Below are 25,650 nucleotides of genomic sequence, written 5' to 3' on the forward strand. Positions count from 1 at the left end.
CCCCAGCTAGCTACAAGATGGGCAAATACCCTAGGAGTACCACAGAGGGGAAGGAGGGTGGGTAATCCTGACTGCAGATGCATACCTCTCGGACATCTACATTTATGGTAGGTACAAAACTGTACTATGTCCTTCAAGGATGCATCTGCAGTCCTAACAAATGGGTAGAATACCATAGCCAAACTGGGGGAGGGGGCACTAAAAGTTTATGGTGTAGTTAAGATCCCTTGCAAAACAGCAGTGGCAAAACCTGCTCGGGATCTGGAGTATAAAGGTAGATTATAATGCTTGGCAAATGTATGCACGGAGCTCCAAGTAGCAGCCTCTAAAATGTCTTTGGTAGCCACTCCTCGTAAGAAAGCTGTAGTAGTGGCTGTAGCCCTTGTGGAGTGAGGTCTGATGTTTTCTGGAGTTGCCTTTCCATGAAAAGAGTAACAGAATCTAATGCAATTTCCTATCCATTTTGAGATTGTTTATTTTGAAATTGCTTTTCCTTCCATTCCTGTTGCATATGCTACCAGAAGCTGGTCAGTTTTTCTATTGTTCTTGGTTCTGTCCAGGTAGTAGCGCAATTGTCTGTGCACATCCAAGGTATGCAGCAATCTTTCCCCCCTGTTCTGTGGGTTGGGGAAGAAAGTTGGTAGGTGTATTGCTTGGTTTAATGATACCCTGGAGACCACCTTTGGCATAAAGGTAGGATTAGTTCTCATGGACACTCTATCCTGATGGAAGATAAGGAAGGGCTGTACTGCCATTAATGCCTGTAATTCAGAAACCCTTCTAGCTGAAGTGATTGCAAGCAGGAATGCAGTCTTCCAAGATAAGTACTGTAATTCTGCTGTTGCTGCTGGTTCAAAAGGGGAAGTGTCAACTTTTCTAACACAAAGTTCAAGTCCCATGTAGGCAATGGAGGTTTCCTTGGTGGCTTTACATTTTAATTCCTCTGAGAAACTGCCTGAGTAGAGGTTGAGAAAAGACTGGAGGATCCATGTTGTATTCTGCTGAAATTGCTGATGCATGAATCTTAATGGAGGAGTAAGAGAGACCCTTGTGGAAAAGCTCTGCTAAGTATTCCAGGATGTTAGCTATGTTTGCCAATGATGCATCCACTCCTTTTGTTGCACTCCAAATGAGGTATCTTTTCCATTTTGCTGTATAAGTTTTCCTTGTTGAGGGTCTGCGAGCCTCCAAGAGAATGTCTTTAACCCTTTGAGATAAATCTGGGTTATTTTTCCTTATGTAATGTTCCAAGCAGCTAGCTGCAGTGTTTTCAAATTTGGATGCAGGATTTTGAAGTTGTTCTGTGTTAGCAGTAGAGGTAGTAGGGGTAGAGGCCATGCGTGTTCCCGAGACATACTCCTCAGTAGCGGGTACCAATGTTGCCTTGGCCAATCTGGAGCTATCAAGATGATCCTCGGGTGTTCTTCTTTGATCTTCAGTAGCACTTTGTGCATCAAAGGAAGAGGTGGGAATGCATATGCTGTCAGGTTTTCCCAACTGAGGGATAGGGAGTCCACCTTCCAAGCAAGTGGGTGGTATGTCCTTGTGCAGAATTTTTTCAATTGGTGGTTTTGTGGGGATGCGAACAGGTCTATTTCTGGCAGTCCCCATTTCCTTGTGATGGTTTTGAAGATGTCTGGATGCAGCATCCATTCGTGGGCATCCGTGGTGGTTCTGCTTAAGGTGTCTGCTAGAATATTTTCTTTTCCTGGCACAAATATGGCTTGGAGCTGAATGTTGAGGCTCAGGGCCACATTCCAGAGGTCTATTGCCATCCGGCATAGAGGATATGAATGTGTGCCTCCCTGTTTGTTGATATACCACATAACTGTGGTGTTGTCCGTCCTTATCAGCAAATGACCCTGTTGAAGAAATGGTCTGAATGTCTGAATTGCCTGTTTTACTGCCAGCATCTCCTTTTGATTTATGTGTAGGTTCATCTGGTCTTGAGTCCATAAGCCTTGTATGCACTTGTCCACCATGTGTGCCCCCAACCGAGGTCTGAGGCGTCTGTGGTGATAGTCTGGCTTGGGTGAGGCCTGTGGAAGGGCAGTCCTTTGTTCAATTGACAGGCCTGGGCCCACCACTGGAATTCTTGCTTCAGGCATGGAATTATTGGAATTTGGGTTTCTAGGCTGTGCTTGTGCTGAGACCATAAATTCCTCAGGTACCATTGCAACTTCCTCATATGTAGCCTGGCATGTGGGATTAATATTATGCAGGATGCCATGTAACCCAGGGCTTGCAGGATTTTCCTTGCTGTAAGGTGGTTCTGCGTTGTTAATGCCATGAAATAGAGTAGTAGCTGTTTCTGTTTTTCTGCTGTGAGGAATGCCATCTGGTTTGACGTGTCCAGTTCTGCACCCAGGAAGGTTATCCTTTGGGATGGTATCAGCCTTGACTTTTTTGTGTTGACTGTGTATCCCAGGGCTTGCAGCAGGTGAATAACCTTTTTTAAATCTTTTGTTAATTTGTCTTTGCTGTCCGCTTGTAACAGGCAGTCGTCCAGGTATGGATAAATTTGAATTCCCTGAAGCCTGCAATGAGCAATTACTGATGCCAGGCATTTCGTGAATACTCTGGGCGCAGTAGACAAGCCAAAAGGCAATGCTGAGAATTGATAATGCTCTGATCCTGCAAGAAATCTAAGGTATCTTCTGCAATTTGGTCGTATGGGGACGTGCAGGTATGCCTCCTTGAGATCCAGAGTCACCAGCCAAGACTCCTTGCCCAGCATGGGAAGAAGTTGCTGTAGGGTCAGCATTTTGAATTTTGGAATGATGAGATATGTGTTTAGAGCGGACAGGTTGAGGATAGGTCTCCATTGGTTTTCCTTTCTTGGTACTAGGAAAAGCCTTGAATAAAATCCTTGTCCTTGTTCCATAGGCGGTACCTTTTCTATAGCTCTCATCCTTAGTAAGTGGTCTATTTGCTGTAGAGCGTTTGTCCTTTGATTTGGAGGTAGGTTTGGCATTCCTCTCTTCCTTGGAAGAGTATGGAAGTGAAACCTGTAGCCTTTGTCTATTGTCTGTAAAATCCATTTGTCTCCTGTAATGTAATGCCAATTTACTGAAAATAAGGTTAATTTTCCGCCTAAGGGTGCTGCCAGTTGTTCCCTGGTAGGCGGTTTCAGAGCCAAGTCACTGAGATTGTCCTGTAGAAGTGGTAGTGGCTGGATCTGTGGCAGTAGTTCTCTGGCTGTTAGGCTGCCACTGACGTCCCCTGTAGGCACCTCTGGATTGACCTCTGCCTCTAGGGCGTCTATTTCTGCTTCTCTGTGCTCTGGTGGTGTCTGGAAAGGACCAATTCTTGGAAGGCCAGTTCCTACTAAACCTTGGAGGCTGGACCTGTAAGAAATCCTTGACTGTCTGGACAGATTTAGCTTTTTCTTCCACCTTCTTCAACACTTGCTGTGCAGGGGAACCAAACAAACTGTGCTTTTCCATGGGAGCATCTAGAAGCTTTGACTTTACATGGTCTGGTAAGGATTGCTCTTTTAACCATGCATGCCTTCTGATCACTGTACCAGTCATTGCTGATCTAAAGGAAGCCTCCAGTGCATCATAGCCGCATTTTAAGGAATGATTACTGACCTGCTGAGTGTTATGCACCAAATCCTGAAGGGACTTACGGTCTAAAGGCTCAGGCGAGGACAGTTTTTTAGTGAGCTGATCCAACAGAAATTCCTGATACTGAATCATGTGGAATTGACAGTTTAAGGCCCTAGCCGAAAGAGTAGCAGAAGTATAAACTTTTTTACCCCATCTCTCCAATGCCCTAGATTCTCTTTCAGAGGAGGGGTTTTGGCAGAGGCAGCTGCTACAGCTTTGGGGCCCTGTGAAATAGTTTCAGGATCTGCAATAGGAGCCTTGTATAAATGATAATGTGTGTCCGGAACCCTGTAGTATCTGTCGGGCTTAGCAGGGGCCGGAGGCAGTGAGTCAGGGGCAGTAAAAGCATCATTAAATGCATCATCCACAACTGTAAGTACTGGAGGAATAGCTAAAGGCCTATGCTGTGGCAAATGTAAAAAGGTCCTAAGCCTTTTCCTAGAATCTGAAAAATCCTGGCCCTGCCATTGAAATTGTTCCCTCATAGCATGCAAGGTTTCCCCAAAAGAAAATTCCTCAGGAGGAGAGGCAGAAGGTATGGAATCCTCTGCATCAGAGTCCTCATATGGAGAGAGTAAGGGTCCTCTGGAGGATTTGTGTTTTCTGAATCATCAGAGGAATAATCTGAAGAAACTGGCTCAGGGGGCTCTGCTCTAAGCCTCTTCTCTGGAGGTGGGTGAGAGGCCCTGTCAGGGTGCGACTGGGTTTCCCTGATCAAAGAAATGAGATCCTCTGCTAGACTAAGCATTTGAGTACTAGAGCTAGGCCTGTGAGAGGGGGCTTTAGCAGGCACGGCCTTAGAAGATTTAGCTGCTTTAGCCCTGGCAAAAGCCTTAATTGACATGGATGCAGGGGGCCTAGCAGCTCCACGTGCAGGAGAAGATGCATCTAAGGGGATAGTATCTGATAAATCCTGAGAAACTGTAAGAGCAGGTGGATTTTCAGTAGCAGATTCAGCCATGCTGGAAGCGGCCTCGGTAGAAGGAGGCATGCTTTCGGCCGAAGGAAGAACCGCGGACTCGGTTTCGGCCGAAACCGAGACACTCGCGGTTGGCTTAACCGCGGTTTCGGCCGAAACCGCGGACAGCGAGTGTCGGTCCTTTTCCTTACGCTTTTTAGTTAAATGTGAAGTCGGAGTCTCCGACGGCATGATATAAGCAAAAGCGGAGCCAAAAATCTCCTCTGCAAACTCCGACCGACGTCTAAGTGTTCGTCGGTTGAAGGAAGCACAGGCTAGACAAGCTGCTACGTCGTGGTCTGGGCCTAAACAAGGTAGGCAGTAAGAGTGGAAATCTTTATGAGGTATTTGTTTCCCACAAGTTAAACAGTTATTCACTTTTTCTGACATCGGCTGAGGCAAGAAAGAGTCCCCAACGGGGTACTTAGCTTTTTAGAAGTCTTCGGTAGTAGAAATCTCTGGTTCTGACCGACCGGCACTTGCGAACAGCTTCTGCTTCGGGCGCCACGCGGCAAGAAAGACTGAGGAAAATGGCATCGGCTGATGCCTTTATACCCGCTGAACTGCAGCTATGACGTCGGGTGAAGTGCGACATCAGCCGAGGCCAGACCCAGACTTTGGAATCCGGCCGACCGAAGGGCTGCCGGAGGCCAGGACAACCCATTTGTTAGGACTGCGGATGCATCCTTGAAGGACATCTGTAAGATAAAATCTTTATGGCCTAAATCAGGTAATTTAATTCAGACTATTTTTCAAAGGTAGCTGGACTGATATTAACGTCTTCTCTTCCAGTATCCTCTGCTACAATATATTCATTTCAACAGTTACAATACAGTCCGAAGTGCAGGTCCCACTGTCGGTACATTTTTAATGCAAGCAGCTTTACAAATACATTTTAAACACAAGCACCTGTACAAATCCATTTGATATACAAATGACATACAATTCTTTACAAAACCCCAGCTAGCTATGCTGGAATATGGTTCATATCCACTGCCCTACTTCTCCTGGCATAGCTGGCACTACCTCGCACCATCACAGTAGTAAACCCACAAAGATACAGTTAGAATATCCAAACTCCATACAGAAATGACATCCAGAAATGTCAGTCACTTGATGGGTTTTGGTGATGTGAGGAATTCTGAGTCATTAAGGGATTCTTTTAATCACATCTTGTTTGGCACCTATCTCTAATGCACACAGGCAGCCTGTAAATGGTTCATCTCCATCTCCTAGGCCCCTGCATGTAAATGTTTCAGATCCCAAGCCCCTGCTTAAACTTGTCAAGGGTACCAGAACTTGTCAGAGATTTAGGATGCATGGCTAGGCTTAAAAAGGCCCTTGCGGTCATTAGCCTTGTAAAGAATTATGAACATCTAGCAGAGACTGTTGATTACTGTGATGACTAACCACTGGGTGGACAGAAAGATTCTAACATGCTAGATTACTATGTCATTGAATAATTAACTTAAGCGCATCCAATTTGGGCTAGTAGAATGGAATGAAGCTTCACCATCATTTTTGTACAACTTGCTCCAAGGTGTTCTGGGAGTACTTAAATGCACATGAGTGAGACTATGACTTGCTAATGAGTTTTATCTTTTAGTCACTGGTTTTATTCTCTCAGTCTCCATTTGCCAACTGTGCAACTCTGATCAAGTCAGTTAACCACACAGCCCTTGTGGGTTTTCCTAGAAAAGAGGTAGTTGTGCTTAACAGTCTTATCCAACTAACAAAAGTCAAGTGTCCCTGCAGCTAGCCACATTAGAACAGAGAATGCAGGAAGTTTAGACCAATACAACAAAGTTTCATTATGTTTCTGACTTCCAATATTAAAAAGCAATAAGGAATCAATGAGAGATGAAGTCAACTTTATGCAGACCCCAAACACCATAAAGGTCTTATGGGACAACTGCAATCAGGAAAACCACAGAAGGAGAATTAGAACATCAGGAAGAATGCTGAACTCAGTTTAGCCACAATGCCAAATGGAAACTTATAAATATCAAAATGTCTAAAACTGCCAGGGGCAACAAATTCATTGTCAACTACTATGACAGACAAGTTGCTTGCCAAAATGCAGACACAGAGCACAGCTCTGCATATTTATCTTGAAAAATGCACAGAACTTCAGGGTTCAGCTCTACACTCAGGTAAAGTTAAGGACATGCTGGTGCTGTTCTGTCTGCTCCATGCACAGAACTTATTAATTCAGGTATCAACATCTATAGTTAGATGCTTACTTTCAGCCGAGGTATGTCTGGAGTCATGCACCAACAAACTGTACTGTGCAAGTGCAAGCATATCAAACATCTAAGCAGGTAGTAACTGCTGTAGGGAGTTAAACCAGTCATCTCTCCAACTCTTCAAAATCATTAACAAATCAGTTTTCCTTCCAACCCAAGTCAAGAAAATATCTGCAAAATAAGCTAAAACTTTAAAAACAAAATGCACCCGCCATATTAGATGTTATTCAAATAATATCATTAATTTAAAACCGTTCTATTTTATATGATGCAAACTGTTTTCTTATGAACAAACAGAATGTATTCATGCACTGTGAGCATTTATTTACCTTTTAACTTACACGTGCAATTTAACTAATTTTACTGAGGTAATACAGTTAAAGAAGAGTGCTAGTCAACAAAACGTATTTACAACTAAATGTGATGCTGGCAAATGATTCTTTTAACAAACTAAGCAGTAAGCACTTTAAAGTCTAAAGGTGATCTTCACAGATAAATTCCATATTTTTTTCAGAAATAAAAACAGTAAAAATGTAATACAAGATGAAGTGACTTGGTTATACTATCAGCAGTAAAGATAAAGTACTAGCAACTGTAAATTCTTCCATGAGACAAATTAAAACTGCTTTAAGTGCAGCAAAAATTCCAATTTACAAATACAGACTACAGTAAATAAGATTCTTGCAAAGCCTACCTCTGGAATTCCAGAGCCACAGGCATAAGGTGCAAACACTTTCACAAGGGAAACTGCCAAAAAAGCAAATGCTAGTGCCCAGAAAATATACATAATATAGTTCATAATGTACGATCCAGGACCCTAGAAGAAAAAAAAAGAGCAATTTCACTAAATGAACAGTGCAAACATTCCATGATTCATTACTGCTGTCTCCTAGCTTACCACATACAAGGCAAAACAAGATTACTTATGCACAAATGGATGGATGGTCACACAATCAGTAAATGTTACCTGGTTTATGGATATGATCCCCTTACAAATATATATATATATATATATATATATATATATATATATATATATATATATATATATATATACATACACACATACATATCAACAGAGTCCAAAAAATATCACAAAAACTTAATCAAGACATCAATGAACCTATGGATAAGAAGCCCTATTAGCACAAAGCTCCAGAGCTACACAGACAGGTACCCCTCAGCAGCCAGTTACACTTGACTGGGCAACAGTTACCTTCCTGAAGTAATAGGTGCTGCAGCTGCTCCTAAGTGCTGATGGTGCATATCCCATCAATTTAAAAACAAAATAATTCTGGTGTCATCTCTCCAATAGCTCATTTTGCCCTCAGTGCTTAGTGAACCCACAGTCTAAATCCTGTCCTGAAATATAATTAATGACCCCCCTGGCACCAAACAATCCAGGACTGTTGAGTGCTGGGATGGTTCATGACTGGGTAGACAGAAAGATTCTACAAAAGCAGGTCACTCACTATGTCACTGAACGATTCACTTAAGCACATTAAATTTGGGCTAGCAGAAGGGAAAGAAGCTTCACCAACATTTATGTAAAACTTCCTACAAGGTATTCTGGGAGTACTTAATACATTTGATTGTGACTATGACCTCCTGATGAGTTTCATATTTTAGTCACTGGTTTTATTCCGTCAGTCTCCATTTGCCAACTGTGCAACTTGGATCAAGTCAGTTAACCACACAGCCCTTGTAGGTTTTCCTAGAAAAGTGGGCAGCTGTGCTTAATGGCCTTATCCAATTAACAAATACATTAACAAAAGTCAAGTGTCCCTGCAGCTAGCCACAAACAAGATTACTTGTGCACAAATGGATGGATGGTCACACAATTGATAATGGTACCTGGTTTATCGGTATGGTCCTCTTACAAATATACATATACATGACTACAGTGTCAAAAAATATCACAAAAATTTCAAGATATCAATGAACCTATGGATAAGAAGCCCTATTAGCACAAAGCTCCACAGCTACACAAATGAAAACATAATATAATTAAAATATACTGAAATATAATTACCGACCCCCCCCCTTGCACCAAGCAATCCTGGCATTCTCCATCTAACACATGGTAAATACAAAAAAAAAAGTGGTTACAGTGGCAAACAGCCACATCTCTTTTCAGTAAACCAACATAAATATATGCTACAACACATTCAGGATGCCTTTGTTAGTTAGCTAAACAATTCAGAAAAACTTTTTCAGAGTTTTCCAGTCCTATTCCATGCATTAACAATCATACAACAATAAGTGAAATAGAAGGAAACACTTAATCCCATCTGATCTCCTTAGTTTCTACAAGCCATTAAATGACCAAAACATGTGCTCTCTAACATAAGCAGCAGCCAGTATATATATATATATATATATATATATATATATATATATATATATATATATATATATATAGTGCCTCATTTATGTGTATGTACATATATATATATATATATATATATATATAGTGCCTCATTTATGTGTATGTACATATATATATATATATATATATATATATATATATATAGTGCCTCATTTATTCATTTATGTGTATGTACATATAAAATTATAAAGAAGTGTCCCACTGAGAAGAATGACATACATACACACAAATATATATATATATATATATATATATATATATATATATATGTGTGTGTGTGTGTGTGTGTGTGTATATATATATATATATATATATATATATATATGTGTGTGTGTGTGTGTGTGTGTATATATATATATATATATATATGTGTGTGTGTGTGTATATATATGTGTATATATATATATATATATATATATATATATATATATATATATACAGATATATATATACATATATAGATATACATATATATATATATACACATATATAGACACACACACACACACACACACACACACACACACACACACACACACACACACACACAATGGATATAAAAAGTATAAGCACCCCTGTTAAAATGTCAGGTTTTTGTGATATAAAAAAATGAACTGTAAAGTAGAAACCTCCAATGGGCAAGCTGGTGCAACTCAAAAGCATGTAAAATAGCAGTCATAGAAATAATAAAAGTAGCACCAGAAACAAGACATCAGCTGTACTGAAAACACGTTTAATGCAATAAAATAAAATTGGTAAAAAAGGAAGAGCTTTCACACAGAGTGCTTCATAAGACACCAATTAATTTCCAAAATCACATTTAAATGCCAACAGCTGTACAATCACTAACCAATTAAAACTACAAAACTATTACCCATGTCCCTAGACTTCAGTACAGGTTTTAAAGAAACCTTGTCATTAAGACTGCGGCGGTCTCATTATCCAGTGCAACTCCCTTTCTTCAGTAAAATTCTTCACATCTCCCCCATGCTGTCCCTTGTACACTACCTCTATAGCTTTAAAATCAAATTCATGTGAAAAACCACAATCTATAATATGTCTAGCTATAGCATTGCTGTCATCATATCTTTTTATACTATACAAATGTTCACGTATCCTCACATAAAAACAGCGGTTAGTCTTCCTTATACAAAAATTTTCACATACTTTACACACAGCTAAATAAACTAAATCAGATGTTTTACAATCAGCCTGTACTCTAAAAGAGTAGTGTTGCTTAGATCTAGGATGTGTAAAAATATTGGAATTATCTATATATGAACAGAACTTACAACTGCCACAACCAACAGTTCCCTCCTGAACTAGATCTGTAATTTTCTTATTTATATGATCTCTATAACACAAGCAGCGTTTTGTCCTTCACATGCTCCCACCTAAAACTCCCACACTACTAACTCCACACCTAAATCATCATTTCTTTGCCTACTTTAACTTAATTCAGAGATCTTGCTCAGAACACCTTTTCATAAATCTTTTCCATGCATGCCTCTGGCCTACCTTACTCATTTTCTCAAACTTTCATTGTTTGTTTTTCTTATCCATTGTACCCATAATATTGTTTTCCTCTGTAATATTGTTAATTTGTCTCTATTCGTATGTATTTGTATGTCTGTTTGGGGCTTTTCCCCTCTGGTCTCCACTGAAAAAGGGTAATTCTTACCCAGCTGGACCAACCTGGTTAACAAATGCAAATAAATAAATAATAATAAATAAGGGATTTCTTATTTCTGTACTGAAAAATGGTCTGTCCCCTACTATCTCTTTGATACGATCATTAACAGCCAAAATCTGCCAATTGGAGCTAATAACAGTACGTATCTGTTCAATGTTACTTGTTACTTGCATAAGACATAAAAAGAACCACAACGTTCCATCTGTATTGTTGATCCTCGTTCAGTCATTAAGCATGGGTATCTGTTCCGACCTCGGAACCGAGCCAGCCATTTTCCAAGCTCGTGTCAGCTACAAACTCTCGAGCTAAACTCTTACCCATAATCCCCCTCTCCCCGTTTCCTCAGATTGAGTTTGCAAGTCAAAAGAAGGTAGAGGCTACCTCTGGTCAAATAACCTAAGAGAACCGGATGGTAAGATCCACTAGAAACGACAGGAGGGGGAAGGAGGGAGGGTCTTAATCACTGAACGAGGATCAACAATACAGATGGAACGTTATGGTAAGACATAACTTCTTTATCTGATAATGTTAATCCTCGTTCATTCCTTACTCAAGGGACAGAGTCCCCAGCTACCTCTATTCCTGGGAGGCTCTCATGGAAGGACATTCCTGAGCACCATAGAACCAAAAGATGCTCTTCCCCCGGAAGCCAAATCCAATTTGTAATGATTGATGAAGGTATGAGGCGTAGCCCAAGTTGCAGCTGCACAGATGTCATGTAAAGAAGCTCTGGCATGGAACGCAGCAGAAGTTGCCACCGACCTTGTCAAATGAGCCTTCATGGTAGTAGGCAACGGAATATTACGTTGTGTATAAATGAAGGTCACACAGTCTTTCAACCATCTAGCTAATGTGACCTTAACAACAGCAGATCCTAATCTAGGTCCAGAATAGGCCAAAAATAACTAGTCAGATTTACGAGAAGACCTAGTCCTGTTTAAGTAAAAATGGATTTGCCTGTGAATATCTAGGATATGTAGGCAATACTTTCCTCTGTTTGAATGATTGGGAAAGAAAACTGGCAATTCAATGGTTTGATTAATGGACATTTCAGAGATCACTTTTGGCAGAAATTAAGGATTAGTTCTCAAAGACACACTATCGCTATAAAAATCAAGTATGGACTCCTGATGCATAAAGCTTGAAGCTCAGACATACATCTGGCAAAAGTAATGTCGATCAAAAACAAGGCTTTCCATGACAAATACTTGAGGTCGCAAGAAGAAGCTGGTTCGAAGAGTGGCATTGTCAGAGCTTGTAGAACTAATGACAGATCCCATGGTTGAATAGGTTCTCTAAAAGGTGGCTTCAGATGATTCACACCTTTTATGAAGATCTTGCACAATTTGTGAGACATAACAGAGGAATCTTGGACAACCTCATGGAAATTAGAAATTGCAGCCAAATGAACTCTAATGGTAGAGACCGATGGACCCAATTGGAAAAGGTCGGCCAGATAGACTAGTATTATTGACACTGGTGCTAAGAAGGGATCTACTTGTTTATCTTTCAGCCAACAAGTAAATCTTTTACACTTGCTTAGATAAGTAATTCTAGTGGAAGACTTATGAGATGCAATAAGAATGTCATGTACTGGTAAAGAAAGATCATTCTGCCTGGCAATCAAGGGAATTGGAGTAGCCAAACTGTATGCTTCAGGCTGTTCAAGATGAGATGAATCAGGTTCTGTGGGTGTGAAATCAACTCCGGGGTTGGATGGAGAATCCATGGTTGATCTAGCAGGTGAGGCAAAAGGAAGGGGAACCAAATCTGATGAGGCCAATACGGTGCTATGAGGATCACCTTGCTCTTCAACCGACGGGCTTTCTTCAGAAACTGGGGAAAGGTTGGGAATGCATAAAGAAGACCCGAGGGCCAAAATGTGGACTACAGTGTCCTTGGGTGGCTGTCCCGGAGGGGGAATCAGGGAGAAGCAGTTGCTGCATTTGTAGTTGGTCAGGGATGCAAAGAGGTCGCAGCAAGGACGACCCCAGCGGTGGAAGATCTCCACCGCTATCAAGGGATTCAGGGACCACTCGTGAGGTTGGAGTGTGCACCTGCTGAGTCTGTCTGCTAATACATTGGAACTCCCGGGAATGTGCGTTGCTAGAAGAAAACGGTTGGCAGCAATTGCCCATTGCCATATCCTCATGGCCTCTCGACAAAGGGGGTAAGACTTGGTTCCACCTTGCTTGTTGATGTACCAGACCACCGCCATGCTGTCTGATTGAATCGCAATCGTCCCAGATGGCAGCAGGGGATGGAATGTTTGCAACGCCAGAAGCACCACCCTCAGCTCTAGAACATTTATATGCAGATGGGCCTCCAGTTCGGACCAAGTGCCTTGTTGGACTGTCTGTCCCTGACATAGCCCCCCCACCCCATCAGGGAGGCATCCGTGGTCACTGTGGCCTTGGGTTGCTGGGGGGAGAAGGGGCGAGACCATTGTGACAGACTGTGTGTCATCCACCAATTTAAATCCTGTTTACACCTGTGGGTTACTTGAATCTTGACTGAAAGAGGATGCTGAAAAGGATACCATTGGGTGAGCAGTAGCCATTGTAGAAGCCTCATATGAAACCTGGCCAAGCGGACAATGGTGATGGAGGCTGCCATGGAACCCCAACAGCTGTAGAACAGAGTGAGCTGTAGATTTCTCCCTTGAAAGGATTGGAATCAGTTGTTGCTTTATCCTTAAAATTCTGTGCTCAGGAATGGCAGCTCTGCAGTTCATTGTGTCTAAGATAACCCCTATGAATTCTGTTTACTGAGATGGGGTGAGATTGGATTTTTGCCAGTTTATGGTTTTGCCTAGCCTTTGTGCAGCGAGGAGAGAGTATGCCAGGGCTTCTTTCAGTAGATGTCTGGTGGGGGGTGAAATGAGCCAGTCGTCTAGGTATGGAAACACCTGGAATCCTTGAAGTCACAAGTGAGCTGTGACGACTGCCATGCACTTTGTGAACACTCTGGGGGCTGAACAGAGTCCAAAGGGCAGTAGTCTGAACTGGTAGTGACTGGCTCCCACACAGAAGCACAGAAATCATTTTGATGGCCTGTCCACTTTTATGTGGTAGTACGCATCTTGAAGATCTATCGAGCACATCCAATCATCTCTTTCCAAAAGCGGGAGGATAGACTGTATTGTGACCATCCAGAATTTTTGTACTCTCACAAACTAGCTCAATACACTGAGATCCAAAATTGGTCTCCAGTCACCGGCTTTCATTGGCACCAAAAATAGTCTTGAGTAGAATCCGGATCCTATCTGGTCTGGAGGGACTATTTGGATGACTCTCTTTCTTAGCAGCTTTTCTATCTCTAGTGCTGCTTCTTCCCTTTGACTGGGTATAACATCGGGAAGGTTTTTTGAAGGGACAGGACAAATATCGAAGGGGATATGATAACCTCTGGTTATAATCCTTTGTACCAAAGAATCCATGGTGATGGTTATCCAGGCAGAAGGGTACAAGGAGAAACGACCTCCAGAGGAAAGGAGTTGGGCCGCTCTTGAGGAGCACTGGTAGGATTGGCCAGGGAAAGAGTCCCTGGAACCCTGGTTATGTTGACCCCCTCTGCCCCGAAAGGAGCGTCTTCCCTGTGAGTTTCCCCCTTTGCCTCTAGGGGAGAACTCAGCCTGTGTGTCACGGAAAGGACCCTGAGATTTCTTGAACCATATCTTCCCACTCTTTTGGTTTCGGGAGAAAGCACATTGAGGGGAAGAATAACGGACACCTACGGCAGAAAGGGTCTTACCGTCCTGTTCACATCTGGGCAGTGTGCTTTTAACTTTGGGTCCAAACAACAAGAGGCTTTAATGGGAGTGTTAAGAAAGGAAGCCTTAAAGGGTTCCGCAAAATTGCACAAGCGCATCCAAGCGTGTCGTCTCAAGACCGCAGCTGAACCCGCCGCTCTAGCTGCTCCTTCTAATGCATGAGATATCAGTTGCATAGAGGAGTTAGATATTGACTCAATGGTGGCCAGCTGAGAGGCCACTTTGTCACGGACCTCATCAGACACTGCACCAGCCAAGGTTTCAGAGAGCTCGGAAATCAGACTTTGAAGCCTGGTAAAGTGTGCCATATAATTCAGGGACCTGACAGCAAAGGTTGCTGATGCAAAGGTGCGCTTCCCTATCCTGTCCAGGGCCCGGGACTCTGTTAGGCGGATGGACAGTCTGGCTTTTCTTCTGATTCCAGATCCTTTTTTGTTGCGGCCGCCACCACCACAGCATCCACAGGAAGACCTGTTGACCAATGGGGATCCGTAGCAGGAGGGGACAAAATCTTATCTGGCCTCCAGGGAATAGCCTCAATGGTGTCAAGAGCCTTCCAAGCACACTGCATAATGAGCCGGACAAGTTCATCGGCAGGTGGAGTAACCCAGGAGGTAGGGGGCCGGGCGTGAAAAGCCTGCAGGAACACAGACTCCTCAGAGGATGGATTAGAGGGCTGCCAGTCACCTCTCTGTTTAAGGATTTTGAGGATATCACTAAAGGATACCTCAGCGGGTGACCGAGGGGATCCTTCCCACTCATCAAAGTCTGTGTCTTTAGTAAGGGACTCCTCTGTAGAGTCCATGTGCTTCCTCTTACACAAACTTTTCTGGTGGACTTCCTCAGAGGGAGAAGCTGGGGAAGACAACAGAAAAGGGGTTCCTGTGGGAATATGTCCTAAGGTCCTTGCACCCGGTGTCTGCTAGGTGTGACTTGTGAATCCAGTGTACCAGAGGAGGGAGGGGGATAGACAGCCCAGTATCGCCAGCAGAAGCGAACGCCTTCTCCATCAGTTGAAAGGCTGGTCCACCTGAAGAGGAGTGAGTGTCCAGGACAGGGGTCACCCCTCCCCTAAATGGCTCAGCCTGCCGACTCGGAGACCCCGGATGGCTGTGGAGCAGCAAATTACGTGCGTCACAACCATCATCCTAGGTTGTAGCAAAACTTTACTGCCACGAAGGCAACTGCGGTTCCTTAGTGAGATACATAAAGGGAACCGCAGAGGGGGAAGGGGAAGACTGAGCTATATCAATGGATTTTTCAAAGGCAATGAAGGAGGAGAAGAAGGGGTCTTTGGAGATGGGTGATCACCTCCCAAGGAAGGATAGGTCCTGGGGGTTGGGATACCTCTGGTCAAAAGCACTTGATCCACAAGACGCAACACATCGTGTTCGGAAAGGCTTCTAGTGGACCTCATGGAGACTGAGGAAGAAACAGGCCTGTCCACAGAAGAGACAAACTCGGTGCCCACCTCACCAGTCCGCACCGAGAACAACGGTGCCGAGAGAGACTGGACTACGGGTGTCTGTACCGAGGAAGTCATCAGTGCAGAGGTCACGGTCTGCACTGACACAAGGATCAGTGCTGAAGTGGTTGTCGGTACCAAAGCTGGAACTGACAAAATTGGAGCCAACAACTGAGGCGTCGGTTCCAAGTAAGATGTCAGAGCTGACATGGTCAAGGTCTGAGCCGACGGAGCAGTCGGTGCCGATACAGTAGTCGTAATAGTCTGAAACGAGGAGCCCCTTGGTGCCGATATAGTGAAGGCTGCAGGAGAAGACGGAGCAGAGATCACTAATGGAGCCGAAGGCCTCGGTGCCGAAAGTCTAGGCACCAAAAGCACTGGGGCTGACTGAGTGAGCTCCGGAGTGGAAACTTTAGCCTTTTTAGGTTTTGGTTGGCGGGAGTCCCCAGCCGGGGATGCAGGCAAAGACTTGGTCTTAGTATGAACATCCAAAATTTTCTTATGGGCTCTAGGAGGGGATGAGGCCTCCGACCCAGAAATAGCCTCTGAAAAGGGAGATTTAAGAAGTCCCTTCAGCAACAACTTGTTTTTCCTTCCTAACAAGGTTCTGTTAGAAAGATTTTCACAGAATACTACAGGGTGTGTCAACAGATAAATGGGACACCCCCAAACAATAAACACACAAAGAGTGTGCATCAGATGTAGGCAATTTGTGTCCACAATCAGAACTCCTTTTAAAACCTGGACTACCTTTCTTATATGCCATGATAGAAAAAAGGGATAGTAGAAAGGGTACCAAGGTATGAAAAAAGGAAGATTACCAATGATGGTAGGGGAGAAATACCTTGCGGTAAAAGGTATACAGAAAAGAGAAGAAAACTCAGGAAAATATGGTCGCTAGATGCGATACGGTAAGAGACAGCAAAATAGAAACTTTTCTGACAGAAAAGTTATAAAAATTACTATTCTGACAACAAATAACTATACTTAGCTCAAGAGAAGCAGCTTGACACGACTGAATGGCAATGCAGCAAATGAAATCTGAGGTAACAGGGAGAGGGGGATTATGGGTAAGAGTTTAGCTCGAGGGTTTGTAGCTGACGCGAGCTTGGAAAATGGCCGGCTCGGTTCCGAGGTCGGAACCGATAACCATGCATAAGGAATGAACGAGGAATAACAATATCAGATCTATGGGTAGGCGAGCCCTATTACCCACTCCCATACTATTTATAAAGTTCATAGAGCCACTCGAAAAATATGGTTTGGCAGTACTCTTTCTCAACTCACGGATTTAATCAACCATCCTCTCTACTTCACCACATTTATAACCCCTTTCAATGAATTTATCCTGTAAAATAGTCAAATCCTTAACAAAATCCTCATCCGTATTGTTTAAATGTGATATCCTCATCCCTTACTCCTTAAAGATATTCTTATAAACATGAGGGAGAATGCATACTATTATGCTGAAGGACAGTTTTCATTCTGCAGGGTTACTTATACAATCTAGTGCTGAAGTCCCCATAAGCATCCTTAAACACAGAGACATTCAGAAAAATAATCTTTTCTCTGGAAAAATCATAAGTAAACTTCAAGAATGCAGTGGTAGTATGTAGAAAAGAAACAAAATGTTCTAACTGTACTTCACTACCATGTTCTAACTGTACTTCACTACCCTTCCACAACAGAAAAATGTCATCGACAAATCTCCTGTAAAATATAACAGAACCAACAAACTCATTATTGTTTAATATGAATTGCTCTTCCCAAAAGGCCATAACCATATTGGTGTAGCTATTGGCACAACACGTGCCCATAGCTATGCCATTCTTTTCTCTCTCTAATTGATGGCAGGTGTGTACTCAAGAACACTGAATGCTGTAATTAAATCAAAAGGGGTTTCAACAAAGTATTAGTTTAAGAGTGTGCACACTTATGCAACCAGCTTATTGTACGTTTTTCATTTTTTATATTCTTCCCCTAACAGATTTGTTTTTCAATTAAATTGTACAGGTTACAGGTCGCAATAAAGGTGGGTGAAGTTTTAAAATGATTTATTGTGGTCTCATATTTTATATCACAAAAACCTGGCATTTTAACAGGGGTGTAGACACTTTTTATATTCACTGTATGTGTGTGCGTGTGTGCGTGTGTGTGTACACACACACACACACAAATTATAAACTGACATAAAAAAAGAAAAACTAAGAAATGTAAAAATTAAAAACTTCTTCAGCTGGCTAAGTTAAAAAAAAAAAAGAGCTGAACTTGTGTTGAGCACTTTCGTTCTTTATTACTTTATTTTATTTTTTTATTTATTTATCATTTGTTGACCGGGAAAGTCAGACTAGGTTCCAGAGAGCCTGTTTTCAGCGGAGGCCCGGGAAGAAATGCTCCAGAAAGATTCTTTATTACTAACAATAACTTCTTCAGAATGCGAACAAGATAAAATCTGACCAATGAAACATATGTAGAGAAGTCATAAAAATATTTGAACATTCAATCATACCCAAGAAAGCAACATTTCAACAAATATAGAGTTGCAAATGTTGCACACATATATATCTGTGTGTTTATGTATACGTTTATCTATATATATATATATATATATATATATATATACACACACACACACACACACACATATATACACACACAGACATATATATATATAAAATATATATATATATATATATATATATATATACACACACACACAGAGATGTGTGTGTGTGCGCGATATATATATATATATATATATATATATATATCTATATATATATATCTATATATACACACATACACACACACACACACACACACACATATACACACACAGTGGATAGAAAAACTGTACACACCCCTGCTAAAATGCCAGGTTTTTGTGATATAAAATAATGAGACCACAAAAAATAATTTCAAAACTTTCTAAACCACAAAATTGTTCCAATTCCGTAAAGTGCAAAGGATTTATTCTAAAACACTGCTGTTAATATAAAATACAGAATATAATCTCTAGTGCCTTGGCAAACTTGCCTTTAACGGAGTAAGATTTTTTAACCATTCAAACTCACACTTTTATACTGAGATAAAACACACCCACTCAATTACATAATTAATTAAATAAAGAAACAGTATTATATATAAGAATAATTTCAAAACTTTATCCACCTTTAATGTGACCTATAACCTGTACAATTCAATTGAAACGCAAATCTGTTAGGGAAAAAACATTAAAAAAAATAAACATACAATACGCTGGTTGCATAAGTGTGCACACCGTTAAACTAATACTATGTTGTGTGTGCACACCCTTACACTAATACTTTGCTGAAGCACCTTTTGATTTAATTACAGCATTCAATCTTCTTGGGTACGCACCTCCCATCAATTAAAGAGACTCTGATTAACCACAAGTAAAGTTCTGCTGTCCTAGCAGGATTTTCCTGACATTTACTCAGTTGCCTGCTACAGCAAAAGCCATGATTCGCAGAGAGCTTAGAAAGCATCAAAGGAATCTCACTGGTGAAAGGTATCAGTCAGGAGAAGGGTACAAAAAATTTCCACAGCACTTGGATATACCATGTAACACAGTGAAGACAGTCATCAAAAAGTGGAGAAAATATGGGACAACAGTGATGTTGCAAAGAATGTACAGTTGTGTACACTTACCATAAATGTAGATGTTCCAGTGTATTCACTGTTGCAGTCATTACATTTAGGTTATCTTCTTGCAGGTAGCCCTCAGTCGGCCTGATTAACAAAGTCTTAGGTTCTGCGTCGGTTGCTGTTCCTTCTACCATGACGTCAGGTCATTAGGGGTATAAAACATGCAGCAGACGCCATTACATCAGTTTTTCTTGCCCCAGATGTCAGGTGCCCCCATAATGGGAAGCAATTAAATATAAAAGTACAAAGATATACCTCCAACAAAAAAGTAAATACACCAAAAAGCCTTAATACACTCGAACATCTACATTTATGGTAAGTGTACACAACTGTACTATGTTCTTCGTGTTTCACCGTTGCAGTAATTACATTTGGGTAGATTCCCAAAGCTATGGTTGGGAGGAGGAATTAAAATAGCATTAGGGCCAGCAATAAGGCCCTGCAAGACTACAGTGGCAAAGCCAGCTCTGGATTTAGAGAAAATTAACAAATGATAATGCTTGGTGAAAGTACGTACAGAACTCCAGGTAGCAGCTTCTAGGATGTCCCTGGTAGGGATGCCGCTGAGAAAGGCTGCAGAGATAGATGCAGCCCTGGTGGAGTGAGGTCTGATCCCCTAGGGAATAGGTTTTCCATTGTGTTTATAGCAGAAATGAATGCAATGGCTTATCCATTTAGAAATGGTTTGCTTTGAAATAGCATTTCCCTCTGACCCTGCAGCAAATGCCACCAGCAGTTGTTCAAATTTACTTTGAGGTTTAGTCCTATCCAAGTAGAATCCAAGTTGTCTGTGCACATCTAGGGAGTGCAGTATCCGTTCCCCTTTATTCTGTGGATTGGGAAAGAAGGTTGGCAAATCAATGGACTGATTAAGAGCCACACTGGATACCGCCTTGGGCATGAAGGATGGATTGGTTCTAAGGGACATCCTGTCCGCATGAAAGATGATGAAAGGCTCCACTGCCATAAGGGCCTGTAATTCAGATACCTTTCTAACTACCTTTCTAGCTGAAGTGATTGCTAAAAGGAAAGCTGTTTTCCAAGAAATAAATTTTAAGTCTGCAGTAGCAGCTGGCTCGAAAGGAGGTAGAGTGAGTTTCTCCAAGACAAAATTAAGGCCCCAGGCTGGGGTTGGAGCTCTCCTGGGTGGTCTCAAATTTTTGGCCCCTCTGAGGAACTGCTTGAGCAGTGGATGAGAGAAGAGGGGAGTTCTGTGTTATAATGGGCTGAAATGGTTGATGCATGGATTTTAATGGAGGAAAAAAGACAGGCCCTTGTGAAGCATCTCAGTTAAGTATTGTAAAATCTGAGGTAAATTGGGTGCTTCTGTGCTCATCCCTTGAGACTGGTTCCAGGCGCAGAATATTTTGCATTTTTCAGCATAAGATTGTCTAGTACTAGGCCTCCTTGCCTCTAAAATGATATCCATCACAGGTTTGATGATGGATGGTAAAGGAGAGATTAAGTAATTAGCCAGGCTGCAAGGTTCAGTGTTAGAAGCTGAGGGTGCAGAATCTGGTTCTCCTGCGGAGACAGCAGGGAAGGAGTCTGAGGCAGGTGCCATGGAGATAACCATGACACACTGCGCAGGAGGGGGTACCAGTGTTGGGGCGGTGAGTCTGGAGCAATCAAAATCATCCTTGGTTTGTCCTGTTTGATTTTCAGTAGTACTTTGGAGAGCAGAAGCAGAGGGGGAAAGGCATAGACTGATAGGTTTTTCCAGTTGAAGGACATAGCATTCACTTTCCATGCTTGCTTATGGGGAGTCCTTGTGCAAAATTTGTCCAACTGGTAGTTCTGGGGAGAGCCAAACAGGTCTATATCTGCGCTCCCCCATTTGCTTGTCAATGAAAATCCTTGGTTCCAGTTTCCACTCGTGTGGGTCCATGAGGTTTCTGCTTAGTCCGTCTGCCAGTGTATTTAGTTTTCCTGGCAGGAATTGAGCTTGTAGGTGCACATGACAGCTCAAGGCTGTGTTCTATAATACCACTGCTAGTCTGCAGAGGGGGTAAGTATGTGTATCCCCCTTCTTGTTTATGTACCACACAACAGTGGTGTTGTCCGTCTTTACCATTAGTTGCCCTGGAAGAATGTGGTCCTTGAAGGCTGTCAGAGCATTCTGTACAGCTAACATTTATTTTTGATTGATATACAGGTGCAGTTGACTTGGGTTCCATTTGCCCTGAATGCACTTCCCTGCCAGATGAGCCCCCATGCATAGTCTGATGCATCTGTTTTAAGGGTTTGGGTGGCAGGGGGTGGTGTGAAAGGTAGTCCCTTGTTTTGGTGGCAGGCCTCCGCCCACCAAAGGAACTCTAGGCGTAGGCAAGCTATGATAGGGATTATTGTTTCTAGGTCTTGAGAATGTTGACACCATAGGCTGTTTAGATACCACTGTAGTTTCCTCATATGCAGTCTTGCATATGGAATTAGAAAAATGCAGGAGGCCATGAACTCCAAGGCTTGCAGTATTTGTCTTGCAGATAGCAGGGTTTTTGTGGCCTCTTGTTTGAAGTAGGTTGTCAAATGAATTTGTTTATCTGGCGTGAGGTAAGCCAGCTGATAAGTTGTATTCAAGCTTGCTCCCAGGAATATAATTTGTTGACAGCTTACCAGGTGTGGTTTCTTTTCGTTTATGGTGTACCCCAGACAAGTTAGAACCCTTTGTACAAAGGCCAGATGATTCAAAAGTATGTCCTGGCTTTCTGCCTGAATTAGACAATCGTCCAGGTATGGGTACATTTGAATATTTCTTTGCCTGCAAAATGCAATAACTGGAGCTAGGCACTTTGTGAATACCCTGGGTGCAGTAGAAAAGCCAAAGAGCAGTGCAGAGAACTGATAGTGTGTGTAGCCTGCTTTGAAGTGTAGGTATCTTCTGCAAGATTCCCTGGTTGAGATGTGCAGATATGCTTCTTTTAAATCTAGTGTTGCCAACCAGGCATCTTTGCCTAGCACAGGAAGTTAATTGGTAAAGAGTCAGCATCTTGAATTTTGGAATCTCCAAAAAGGTGTTTAGAGTAGATAGGTCCAGGATAGGATGCCATGAATTGACGTTTCTGGGTACCAGGAAAATTCTAAGTAGAAACCTTGTCCCTTTTCCGCTTCTGGTACCAGTTGAATAGCCCCCATGCTTAACAGAGAAAGTACTTATTTTTAGGCATCTGCCCACTGATTTGGGGGTAGGTCCGGCCACCCGCTTGGTGTTGGCAATGTGTGGAAGTGAAATCTGTATCCCTGGGACACTATATTTAAAACCCATTTGTCCTGGTTAATGAGTTCCCAATACTTTGCATGAAGAGCAATCTTTCCACACAAAGGGGTCAGTTGATAAGTGCTTGGAAATTTTAAAAGGAAGTCATTGAGACAGTTTACCATAGAGGGGAGTTATTCCCAGATTTGGAAGTGGAGGCCCCCCACTGCTTAGTTCTGTGTCCCCCCGGGACTAAAACCTGGGGTTTTTGCTGTATCTGGGTTTGGCTTGAGAAGACCTGGAAGGGGCTGGAAAGGACCAATTCTTAGAGGGCCAGTGCCTACTAAATCTAGGAGACTGAACTTGACAGTTTGCATAGATTTAGCTTTATCTTCCATCTTTTTAAGAACTTCCTCAGCCTTGTTGCCAAACAGGCGGTCCTGATTTAAAGGAACATCCAACAATTTCGCTTTAACATGATCAGGAAAAGATTGCTCCTTAAGCCAAGCATGCCTTCTGGGCACAGACCCAGTAACAGCAGCCCTGAAGGAAGCATCTAATGAATCAAAACCACACTGCAAAGTATGTTCTCCAACGTGTTCAGCAAAATGCATTAAATCCTGTAATTCTTTATTTTCACAGAGTCAGTAATCAACATAATTTTCTGTTTAACAGTCCAATAACATGTTGCTGATACTTTAACATATGAAACTGGCAGTTTAAAGCCCTAATGGCCAGAGTTGCAGAACTGTAAACCTTCTTACCCCATCTATCCAGCGCCCTGGAGTCTCTATTACAAGGGGTAAGATTTTTAGCAGTAGAAGCCTTAATGCCCTTGGGCCCCTGAGAAATAGTCTCTGGATCTGCAATAGGATTTTTAAAAAGGAACTTGTGGGACTCAGGGACCCTGTAGTATCTGTCAGGTTTTCTGGGAGCAGGAGGCAGGGAATCAGGGGCCAAACTAGATTCCGTAAAAGCTTCATCAACAATGTCTAGTACAAGAGGAATAGCTAAAGGCCTATGCTGAGGTAGGAGAAGGAAATCCCTAAGCCTCTTTTTTGAATCAGAAAAATCCTGGCTTTCCCAGTGGAAATGCTCCCTAAGAGTATGTAAGGTTTCCACAAAAGAAAAATCCTCAGGAGGGAAAGCAGAGGGAATGGAGTCCTCTGAATCAGAATCTTCATAAGTAGATAAGGGCAAATCCAGATCATCAGAAAAATCAGAAACAGAATCCTGATCAGAAGATTCATAATCAACTTCAGTCCTAGGCCTCATAGAGGGGGGGGGGGTTGGCTACCCCTGATTAGAGTTATTAGATCTTTAGCCATTCTTATCATTTGTTTTTTAGACATAGAGGCCTGAGCATGTGGCCTGGGCGTCAGTTTTTTAGGCATGTATCTAGATTTAGGCCTAAGTAAAGAAGGAGGTGTCGGTTTAATATGCAAGTCCATAAGCCTGAATACACCCACAGAAGCCGGTGCCTGCACAGACGCTCCGGACCCATCCAAGGTAGAGACATCCACGGGTTCCACAGTTGAAGCATCTCATGGCATACTAAACTCCAAATGGGTCTCGGTAGAAGCCTGCGAATCAGAACAGGTATCAGGGGCTGCGAAAGCGCCTCACTGAGTACCGGCAAACTGGCGACTGGCTTAGGAGAAGCGTTGTCGGCAGTTTTGAACATCGGTGGCCTGTCTCTGTCTTTATCTAAGTTTTTTCGGAATTTCGGTAGTCAGATGGCTAACTGAAGACATTTCTGGATAATTAAACTGAGAAATTAAATATTTAGAGGTGAAAATATACCAACGACGGATAGTGCACTGATTATATAAAGCACAAAACCGACAGCAAGGTACATCGTGGTCAGGGCCTAGGCAAGGAATACAGTACGAATGAAAATCTTTATGAGGTATTTGCTTTCTACAAGCAATGCAATTATTAACTTTTACTGACATCGGTAAGGAGCAAGAAAAAGTTTCCCCAACGGGGTACTTAGCTTTAGTTAAAGACTTTGGTTCTGAAACTCAAAAACGAAAATTTCAGGAGTCGGCCAACCAGCACTTGCGAACTGCTTCTGCTTTGGGCACCACATGGCAAGAAAGACTGATGTAATGGCATCAGCTGCATGTTTTATACCCCTGACGACCTGATGTCATGGAAGAAGGGACAGCAACTGACGCAAAACCCAAGACTTTGTTAATCAGGCCGACTGAGGGCTACCTGCAAGCAGATAACCCAAATGTAATGACTGCAACAGTGAAATACGAAGAACATCTGGACTTCTCTCCAAAATTGATGAAAAGACGAGACAAAAACTGGTCAGGGAGGCTGCCAAGAGACCTACAGCAACACTGAAGGAGCTGCAGGAATTTCTGGCAAGTACTGAGCTATGGGGTAAGGGTTGCAAGACAGAAGCCCTTTCTTACACAGAAAAACATCCAGGCCTGGCAACAATTTGCAAAACAATACATCAAGTCTCCCAAAAGCATGTGGGAAAATGTGTTATGGTCTGATGAGAACAAGGTTGAACTTTTTGGCCACAACTCCAAAAGGTACGTTTGGCGCAAAAACAACATTTTGCATCACCAAAAAAACACCATCCCCATGGTGAAGCATGGTGGTGGCAGTATAATGCTTTGGGGTTGCTTTTTTCA

At 42.3% G+C, this 25,650-nt stretch overlaps 1 protein-coding gene across 7 annotated transcripts in view; it reads right to left on the minus strand.

Annotated features, from left to right (window-relative positions):
* The window catches only part of CLCN3 (chloride voltage-gated channel 3), a 1,613,231-nt gene that overhangs the window by 952,915 nt on the left and 634,666 nt on the right, over positions 1-25,650 (minus strand). For all 7 annotated transcript variants that reach the window (XM_044062561.1, XM_044062563.1, XM_044062565.1 and 4 more), the window contains one exon: positions 7,510-7,632. In XM_044062561.1, the coding sequence (XP_043918496.1) occupies positions 7,510-7,632 (123 nt within the window). The remainder of the gene's footprint in view (positions 1-7,509; positions 7,633-25,650) is intronic.

The sequence above is a fragment of the Protopterus annectens genome, chromosome 2.part1, assembly GCF_019279795.1.
Source record: "Protopterus annectens isolate FY-2018-M chromosome 2.part1, PAN1.0, whole genome shotgun sequence".
Lineage (NCBI taxonomy): Eukaryota > Metazoa > Chordata > Ceratodontiformes > Protopteridae > Protopterus > Protopterus annectens.